At 38.3% G+C, this 10,749-nt stretch overlaps 1 protein-coding gene across 1 annotated transcript; it reads left to right on the forward strand.

The window, feature by feature from the left end:
* Window positions 1–1,685: 1,685 nt before the first annotated feature.
* LOC104434820 (senescence-specific cysteine protease SAG39) lies at window positions 1,686–2,814 on the forward strand. The gene is made up of 2 exons (XM_010047683.2): window positions 1,686–2,121; window positions 2,222–2,814. Exons 1-2 carry the CDS (start codon window positions 1,686–1,688, stop codon window positions 2,812–2,814), a joined length of 1,029 nt encoding a protein of 342 aa, XP_010045985.2.
* Window positions 2,815–10,749: the final 7,935 nt, after the last annotated feature.

Below are 10,749 nucleotides of genomic sequence, written 5' to 3' on the forward strand. Positions count from 1 at the left end.
TGGTAGAGCCCTCTCATGCCCAATGACCATGAAGGTTATTCTGGAGTTACACATTTCCAACCGTCTTGATATCGATTTTTAATTGATTATCGAACCAACGAATTTTTTTATTAATGCATGTAGGGATGCATCCTATACGAGCTTTACTCTTTAATCAAATCTCGAATTATATCTAGCAAAAATAATTTTAACTGTGAATCCACAGACAATAAATAAGAAAAAACTCTTGAAAAATATAATTATGTCTTTTGTTCACTGAGTATGAGTGTATCATTGGATGAGATGCATCCAATGATTTGTCCCGCCCAAATCCACTCACATGTATCGAAAGCATATAAGGCTTACTCCAAAATTAAATACAAGCGGATACTTAGTTCTGTTAACACCAATCAGTTTCAAATAATTCTTGTGCATTACTTTGAAATGAGAAGATTTACCTAGATTTAGTGTATGCAACCCAACATGGGTAGCTTATATTTTTCCCTTTGAAAGAAGCCATTCTATTGCTTGGGGCAAACGGAATGGTATATATTATGGGCCGTGAAGAATGACTCCAATCGAGCAGGCAACATTTGCATTCAAAACCTCAAATCAGTCTCTCTATTCCATAGAAACCCCAATATTTTATGCTATGAAAGAGCAACTCAAAATGAAGTACCGTGTACGGAGCTTGTTTGGCTCATCACATCCCAAACGACTTGCCAGATTCACCAGGCACTTAGGGACTTCACTTTCAATGATTCACATCCATAGTAATTAGGAACTTAATTTCAAGTTCTTCTTGAGTAAGAGTATTTACAAAGGGCAATGCTTATGTAACAATACTGTTATTCTTTCAAAATAATGGTGCATTCTCGGCCACAAATTGCTTTATGTATTACAAGGAGATTTTTCAAGCTAGTCTCATCGTTTTTCTAATTTCTTCTAATATTTTATTTCGAGAAGGATGAAAGATGTGGCCTTCTTACAATGTTACTGGTTGTAGACATATGTATAAAATTAATAAATTCAATTTGTTATGATTTTGGTAGAAATATGACACATGTTATTTCATAAAAAAAAAATTGTTATGACGTCTCGCAATCATAAAATGGAAGTCACATTTTAGAATATTCCGCCTTTAGTTAGACTAAAAAAGTTAGAATTCGTAAAATTAGAAAGAATTGCATCTTAAAATATTTTGCACTTGGGGAATACAAAGTGTCTTAACGTCATAAAATTTAAGAGATTGCTTTGTGAAGTTTTACACTTGATTACAACCAATGTTTTAAAATTTGGTCCGGCTAGTTCAATCAAGAACTTGCCCTTAGTCATGTCCAATGATCGCTAAGACTCGAATTGGTCCAAATCTAGATCAAACTGGCTCGACCAATGTTTAACAATTGAACTAACAAACAAAAAGGATATTAATCGCATTGGCCTAATCTTACAGGTTGACTTTCCATAATATTTAAGAAGGGATGAAAAGAATGATTAAATTGGCTTTAAAAGTCTCCTCATAAAGCTGTCAGCAATTTGCGGCTGAGAATGCACCGTTGCTTTTAAAAAAAATAACAGTACTGTTAGATAAGTATTTTCCTAAATGTAAATCTATAAATACATGCAAAACCTTCTCTCTTTGGCCATTCATTCACTCTCCAAAACACGCGCGCGCACCCCAAATCCACGAGTGCAAAAGCGAGACCATGGCTTCCCCGCTTGTGGGCAAACTTGTTCTCGTGATGGTGGCCGTCCTAGGACTTTGGGCCTCCCAAGCCCGCTCGCGCGAGCTGCACGAAGCGACCATGCGAGAGAGGCACGACCAGTGGATGGCTCGCCATGGGCGGGTATACCAGGACGACGCCGAGAAGGAGCGACGCTTCTCAATCTTCAAGAACAACGTCGACTTGGTTGAGTCCTTCAACAAGAATGGGAACAAACCGTACACGCTAGCCATTAATGCGTTCGCTGACCTAACGATCGAGGAGTTCAAGGCCTCAAGGAACGGATACATGCGCTCGTCCTCCCCGAGGCAGGTGAGCACTAAGCCATTCAGATACGAGAACGTGACCGCGGTACCATCAAGCATGGATTGGAGAAAGAAAGGAGCCGTCACGCCTATTAAGAACCAAGGCCAATGCGGTAAGGCATCTAATCAATTATGTTATCGGGATCTTCTGTAGTTTAATTACAACATTCATCATTTAATTTTCTTCTTACATGAATCTCCCTTGGAATATAGGAAGTTGCTGGGCTTTCTCTGCTGTAGGGGCCATGGAAGGGATTATCCAACTCACGACGGGAAAACTAATTTCTTTGTCCGAGCAAGAACTAGTGGATTGTGACACAAGTGGCAAAGACCATGGTTGCGAGGGCGGCTACATGGACGACGCTTTTAAGTTCATCATCGGCCGCCACGGCCTCACAACCGAGACTAATTACCCTTACCAAGCTGTTGACGGAACCTGCAATGCCCGCAAAGCAAACTCTAGTGCTGCAAAAATCACTGGATACGCAGACGTGCCTGCCAATAACGAGTCTGCCCTTCTGAAAGCTGTAGGCCACCAGCCGGTTTCCGTGGCCATCGATGCGGGCGAATGGGCTTTCCAGTTCTACTCCAGCGGCATTTTCACTGGGGAATGCAGGACCAATCTGGACCACGGGGTCACCGCAGTCGGGTACGGAACGAGTGAGAACGGAACCAAGTACTGGTTGGTCAAAAATTCATGGGGCACCGGATGGGGCGAGAAGGGATACATTAGGATGAAGAGAGACATCGATGCTAAGGAAGGTCTTTGTGGCATCGCCATGATGGCTTCATTTCCAATTGCATAATTGCTTGGGACAACAAAGCACTGTCATGTTAAAACAGAGATTTCGTCATGGTAAACGTGTATGTGAGTGTGTATGCGTGCCTATATGTCTAGGTTCGTGAATTTTCTTATTTCTTGTGTATGCTTGTATTATGCAGATATGCATGTGCACGAAGACTATTATATTTCCTTGGTTCGTCCATAATGGGGTATGATTAAGATGTACCGGTTCTTCTTGATATGATATAATAAATAAACACATTTTGAAGGGGTGTGAGGGAAGTTATTTCTTTAGGGAAGTTATATAAATAACTTTTAGAAAAATAATTGCAATCTTTTATTGATGAAAGAAAGAACGTTTTGAAGAGGTTCTCTCTCTTCTCCTCCTCTCTCCATCAAAGAACAATATATATATATATCTCGATCTATAACATACTTAAATTTCATATTTTTCTGAAGTGAAATGGTTGGAACTAAGGCCCAATCAATTACCATATAGAACTTGCCCAATGTAGTAAAAATAGAGACTAGATTGCCTTCTTGATTTTTTATAAAATTTTCCTTTTCAAATTTGAACATGCTTTCTTCACAAAAGTTTTAAATGACATCTATTTCTACAATATATAGAAATTTCAAAGAGTTTTGTGAAGATTTGGATTTCAAAATGAGTCTCTCTCTCCAACCATTGAATTTGCTCGACGGACGAATTTTTGGGCTGTGTTCAATGATTTGATGCTCTTTGCACAACACAAATTGGACTTGGCTTTCATCATAAAATATATTATATATATATATATATATATATATATATATATATCATTTAGGGTCTTATCTACAACATATTAAAATTTTATAATTTTTCAAGCTAATTTGATAAGGTATTGACGCTAATTTCAAAAACTGCTCAAAACTGTTTTCACCCTGGGATAAGAGGGCCACACGCCCAACTTGAAAGGGGAGGGAGCTGCACACGCAACTTAAGGAGCAAGGCTAATCTAGAGTCTTCTTAATTTAGGATAAGGATGTATTAAATATCTTTGGACTCTAGTTTTCAATGCCAACTTGAGGTGTCCCTCAAAGGAATAGGCCATAATGTCTCATAACCTAGAAAACTTGGAGAGCAAGTTTGTAATATGAAGATATCTAGCTAATGATTACTCAAGATCCAAACATTAAATGGGAGAGGCTTAATCATTGGCTTAGGTGTCTCCATAATAATTACATGTAATTATTCCATGATAACTCAACCCCTTAGATGGACCAATGGAAAGATGAGCAAGTGTAGCCCCTAGAAACTAGACTTGCCACCCATCTCTTTAGCTTGCCACCTCCTCAACCTAGATTGTCCACCTACATTAAGATGATTGGTCCATTTGGAAATATCATCATGAGGGGTTTGCCTATAAATAGAGGCATTCCCTCCTCTCATTTCCACACCACCTCATCTTCCTCCTTCACTCTCTCAACCTCACCCTCGCTGTCGCCCTCTCTCTCTTTCTTATGGCCGCGCCATCTTGCCCGTTTTTTCGCCTGCATGTTGCTTGGTCACCTAGACCATTCCTTGAAGTGTGGTAATTAGAACTTACTAATATTTGGCTAGGACATTGTGTTACGCTATTCTGAGCATGTGACAAGTCCTTGATTGAAGTTGATTGATTTGTTACTGCTTGAAGTTCAATTGTATTTACTTGGATCAGTTTAGATCTTGTTCCTTAATTGAGTTTGATCCTTGTTTGACCTTTGGCTTGTGCTTTAGCTTGAGTTGCCTAGAAGAAGCTCAGTTTGTGTGTTTATTTGATATGTTTTGGTTTTTTTCTTTGGTACAAACCTACTACAAAAGCGTTTTGTGAAAGCTTGTTATTTCCTCACAAAACTATTTCCAACCATTTTCACAAGCACATGTTCTAGGTCACGCCCCGAGCTCTGAAAAAGGGTTTTGTCGGCCTTGACATACGTGGGATCACGACGGACAGTCCTTTCTTAGTCTTGGTGCGATATCAAGGCCCATCGTTCCCGAGCCAACTTTGGTACTAAGTCGGTAAACATGTCACGACGGGCCAGTCCTTTCATGGTCTCAACGTGGTATTGAGGCATATCGCTCCCAAGCCAAGTTTGGTACTAAGTTAGTGAACATGTCACAACAGGCCGATCCTATCATGGTGTCGGTGCAATATCAAGGTATATCGTTCCCAAGCAAAGTTGGGTATTAGATCGGTGCTCAAACATGTCGGATCAAGTCACGATCCTTGATTCATGCTCGGCATGCTTAACATCACGGTTTCGGTAAGTCATTTCACACACTTATGCATGGCACACCTTCCGGCCCTTAAACTAAAAGTGAAGATAAGAACCAGATTATGATGCTTGATGCATGGTCACACGATGGACTAATTTCTAGCCGTCAACCGATGGATTTTGGTGACATTGCCTGACGGACTCATTGTCGAAGGATTGCCATCACCATTGGATTAGGGAACATTGCCCGATTAAGTTCGAATGCCCAACGGATGCATAGTCGGAAGACCGCCGTCACCCTTGGACGTCGCTCAAGGGGCAAAGGCGTTGCGACAGCGAGTTGTCATGGGTTAGCAGGCGGGCACGGAGCGGTGGTGGCCGGGAGCGGCGGTGCTTGCAAAGACGTGCAATGGTAGAGGCGCGGCGGAGGCTTGACACTGGCGAGGGAAGCGTGAACAACAGAGACTTGTCTTCCTTCTTCTTCTTTTGTTTTTGTATTTCTTTTTCCCTTTTTCCTTTTCTCTCTCTCCCATCACTCTCACATCTTCTCTCTTTTCTTCTCTGTTGCTGGGTTGCTTCTTTCTTTTCCTCTGCCTTGTCAAAGAAAAGAAAAGAGAAAATGGCCTTTTTTGTTGATTGAAGATGGACGAAGGTTTCTTTTCCTCTGTTCTTTTTTTTTTCACTCTTTCTCTCTTGCACGAATTCTCTTCTCTTCCTCGCATGAATTTCTTTGGTTGCCCTCGCCTCCTCCTTTTTCTCACAAAATTTGGTCCCTTTTACACTGGTTTCGAGCACCTTCTTCCATAGCAATTTTCAGGCTTCCTTTTTCCGCTGCCTTAATTCATGGTCTGTGAATTGGAGCTTGATCTTGTAATCGGCTTGATTTTGCTTCGAATGTTTCAATTCCTTTCATTTTATCAAACTCCTTGCTTTTTTTATTCACCTAATTTCTTTGACCGAGAATTTGCTTCCACATTTACTATGACTTGAATATTCGCCGAAGCAAGGGTGGCTAATCAAAATTTCCACATTCATTCATAATCAAATCAGATTGATCCTCCCTTTATTTTCCTTTTATTTGCTCTGATGCAATTTTTATTTTTTCTTTTTTTCTTCCTTTTTTATTAGAGCTTAGAAATTAATCCCTAATTTTTATGTAATAACTGGGTCGCCAAAAATTTAGATGTCAACAATAAATGAATCTCGTGTGCATAAGTTCCTCACATTATGAAATAGATTTCGGTTATGCTGGCATATGAGTAAGGCGTGAGTTCCTCATACTATGGAATGGATTTTGTTTATGCTTATATAATATTGAGTGGGGTGTGAGTTTCTCATGTTGTGGGTGAATATTAGTTTATACTTGCATACTATTGATTGAGGATTCCTCATGTTTCATTCAAGACAAAGCTTTTGTTTTGCTATTGATCTGTCATCAACTAATATTTTGGATGAGTTATATGCTTATTGATAGGCGAGGCATCCTCCTACTCGGAAATTAGTGAGTTTTACTTGCTGAGTCTATGACTCACCCGGTTATTTTTCAGAATTATAGGCATTGAGGTCTCCCACTAGTGCTGAAGTTGCAGTCTTGCTAGAGGAGCTAAGGCTTACCCGGCCTTTAGAGTGTAGAAAATGTAGTGGCCCGTGACAAAGAGGCCTGTAAATGTAACTGATGTAATTATATGTTTTTACATGGTTGTTTTCCTGACTGCTTGTTGTTGTCCGGGTGTTATATATACGCTTCCGCATGTGCTTAATGAAAAGATAAAAAGAAACGGGATGGCAACGTGCCTAAGACGTTGCAAAAATAACCCTTGCTGCTTGTGACCTTGGGGATGGAGTTGGGGTCGTGACAGCCGACCTTCTTCCAATTTGCTCCTAGCCTTATCCCTAACCAACAGGTGGTCCGAACTTGAAGGATCAGTCACCGGACAGCTCAGGTGACCTCACTTTCCCTCCGACAGTCCTAGACCAGTCCTAATCATACCTAGTTCGTTCTAGCAGCCCGGCGATATGATCCAGCCTTATAGGCAACCTAAGGTGTCCGATCGTGATTTTCAAAGCTCCGATCGTGTCTTAGGCATAGTCCAATTTGTCTGATCGCGAATCAAAATCAATGAGAATCATGAAAAGGTAACGCTTTAGTCTCGAATTCCATGAAGCGAGACTAGATTAGCCGATCGGGGCTAGATTCAAACCTAGGATTTGGTAAAATTCTTGGATATTTGATTGATAGATGAGAACATTGATCTGCTGTGATTGATTGTTCATCAACGATGAACTTGATTTGCTTCAAATCTGTGATTTTCAGGCTTCTAAAACCGACTTGCTATTTTGGATTAAATGAGGTCCTAAACAACCTTATTTTGACTCAAGTCCTTGTAGACTCTAAAAATATTCATCATAAGATTCAAATCAATAGGTCACACACCCGATTGAGTGATGTTACCCTCGAAAAACCACTCCGAAGTTGATCGATTCTGCAGTATAAGTTCAGTTTAGGTTCTGTCTTAATTTCGACTTTTGACTTTCCTATTTTTGTGATGATCTCTGTGATGATTTCTGAAAGAACTTATCTTCATGAAAGTTATTTTTCATTGTGTTGAAAATATCCTGTAATTTTTTTGGAATTTTTGGACATGTTTAGCTTGGTGAAAACATCTTACATCTGAGTTAAGGTCAATCTGCCCTACACCAATTTGAATTACACTTTTGCAAAATTAAGCTTGAAAATGAGTGTAATTGGTTATATAATCTTCATTGGACATGGAATATACATGATGTGTATCTCAGCAGTGCATGATTTGTTGGATTTACTCATCATTCGGAATATCATTTGAATGTGTAAACGCATTAGCCGCTGTATCTAAAACCTTGCATGTTACAGATCTGTTTTACCATTTTTGACTCGCATGGTCTCAATTAGGTTTCAAGTTCTTAACGAAAAATATTCATCATTGTGTTGTTCGATATATAAGATTTTTCGTTAGATTTTTGCATATCCCTAGACGACCAAAATCATGTTTGTTCTGTAGTGTTAAGGTTAGGATGAGACCTCATCATATGTGCATTTTACCATGCTAGTTTGAGTCTATTAGAAACTAAATCTTGTATTAGTATCTTCTTGACTTTTAAAGTACACAAAACAAGGTTTGTGTGCATATGTGAATTGTCATAATCAAGCATCATTTACTATATGAACACTATGCATCAATTAGGCTAGTGGCATTCCAAAATCATCAAATATGTCATTTAGGTCTTAAGTCATTTGGCATTGACATTGACTTACGTGATCTTCTTGCGTATCAACTTAAGGGTTAGATAATTAAATAAATCTTTTGTCGTATCAAATCCTTTGTCATTTGTGAACTTCATGCCGTTTGTGCATTGCATAAATGATTTTTAGACTTATTAATGTATATTTGTGTTATGGTTTGTTAATGACCGATGCACACACCTTCATAAACCTCAATTTTCGAGCACTGAAATAACTTCGATTAAATTCAAACCTTTTTCGGAAATTGTAAATCATACTTAGAGCTTTCAAATGCCAATAATTTCATGTGAGTTGCTCCTCGTTAGGTCTATTTTCTATTTTTCCAAAACTAGATTAGAATATGGACCTAGGGTCAAATTCGGACCCCTGTTTTTACCCCAATTTGGATAGATATTTACCATTTCTATACCATTTTACTGTAAGGATTCTTGACTGGGTCCCTCAATAGAATTTTTTTGTTATCATGTTGGTTATGTTGTGTGAAAATTTCATGATTCTTAGACTTCATTTGGTAGGTTAAATCTTGGTAGTAATGGCTGTGTGTACTGTTGTTTTGACAATTTCCTGATGCATTTTTACTTATTTTTTGATTTTTTATAAAATCATGATTAGCTCTTTTAGGGAAACTTTCTTCAAGAAATTTTTCTATATCATGTCATTTTATCATAGATAGATCATCGATGGATAGTACCCAATTTTGCTGACATGTCATGCACGGTCTGAAATTTCTTAATATGAACTTCTTGTTGTGATTGCTTAGTTAAATCTCTTAGGTTAGTTTGTGTATGGTATTAGGGCATATCACTTTCATGACATGTGCTTCAAATCTTTTAATCTTTATTATCAAATGATTTCCGATGATTGAATTTTCTGAAATTCTATTTTAAAATCGCTTTGGTACATGTGATGTTTCCAAAAAACAACCATTCATAAATCCTTTCCAAAGCTTGATTTCATATTGTGAAAGTCATGGTTTGGCCAGTATTCAAAATGCCTACAACACTTATGAGTGCATTTATATGAGCAGCGAGCTAGCCTTGGCAATTTAATGTATTCCATAACCGAGACATCACCTTATCTCAAAAGAACCTTTTCAATGATTTCAAATCCATTCTTGAAATGTCATATGTATATCTCATGCATATAACCACGTCATTCATTAGAAATGTCTGTGCTCTTGATTGGCGCTTTGTATAAGTGACCCATCGATGATTCATTTTCTTGTCTGATTGTTTGAGAAATAAGGTCCAAAAGACCTACCTGTGTGTTTAATTCACGCTTATGCATGTGACTTCTAAATGTATGCTAGGACCGATGCATGATACCAAGGGAAAATCTTGGGAATCACATAAAATGCCTTATTAGAGACTTACAAGTATTATTGGGCATGCAAGAGTACATTTGGTCAATAATGGATGTAAGTCATAAATATAAATCCGGTAGGTGTCTAGAGGGACCTACGCTTAAATTGCAAAGGCCGACCCCCGAGGCCCAAATTTGATTGATTTTGAACCTTGCTTCTTTTGATTGATCAATCTTGACTTTATGTTGTGCTTTCGATTATTTTGTCATGTATGTTTGTTTCTTTCCATTGCATGCATCTAGTTATGATTTTTAGACAAGGTTAAGATTAGAATCCCCAAGATGAAGACAACACAAAGATGGTGAAAGGTCGATGTCCATTCCGACTGTACTTTTGTATTATTTATCCTGAACATATATCTTGGGTTCCTCTTGTTTGTATAAATACCCAATGAGTTACAGGTTTTTTCCCTTTTTGCTTTTAAATTACCTTTTGAATTTTTGTATTCCTTAGGATTGCATGATAGGTATACTGCCTGGGTTGTTTAATTGCTGTCTCGCACTTTTAATTCAATTAATTGCTTTCTCTTCATTTTTCTTAGAAATATAATAGCATGAGAATGACCAACCACGCATGATTGCCTAATTTAGGGTAAACGATCTTGAAAAAGTAAAGAGAAACGCATGAACACATTAGGTAAACACAACATAATGTTAGGTACCAAAAATGCACTAATAAAAATGTTAGGGGCAACCCAAGTCCCAAACCTAGATATCTAGTTGCATAGAAATCGAGGGAATACTCCTGACCTTGATTGGATTTTCTAGTCGACCTCCGAAAACAATGCTAGTGGTGACTTTCGCCTTATTTTAGGTTATCTTAAACAACTAGACTGTATAAATGAATTCGTTGCAAGGGGTATGAAGCTCAAGAAAAGGTTCACAATCATGATTTAACATACTCAACATGGTGAAGCCAATAAAGATGAAGTGATATCATCTTTGGTGGATGTACATCTCAAGAGGACTATCATGGTTGTTAAAAATACCCTTAAACTCACATTTACGTCCGAATTCCTTTCAACTTTAAAACCGTCAATTAGGATGTATTGCAACATCAAGGCAGGGTCACGACACCTT

This window comes from Eucalyptus grandis, chromosome 2 (assembly GCF_016545825.1).
Source record: "Eucalyptus grandis isolate ANBG69807.140 chromosome 2, ASM1654582v1, whole genome shotgun sequence".
In the NCBI taxonomy this organism is placed as follows: Eukaryota; Viridiplantae; Streptophyta; class Magnoliopsida; order Myrtales; family Myrtaceae; genus Eucalyptus; species Eucalyptus grandis.

Excerpts from the sequence above, each read along its gene's own strand:
- LOC104434820 (XM_010047683.2), top strand. The coding sequence starts at position 1,686 with ATGGCTTCCCCGCTTGTGGGCAAACTTGTTCTCGTGATGGTGGCCGTC. Across the intron at positions 2,122-2,221 it reads TAAGAACCAAGGCCAATGCG|GAAGTTGCTGGGCTTTCTCT; the intron begins GTAAGGCATCTA and ends CTTGGAATATAG.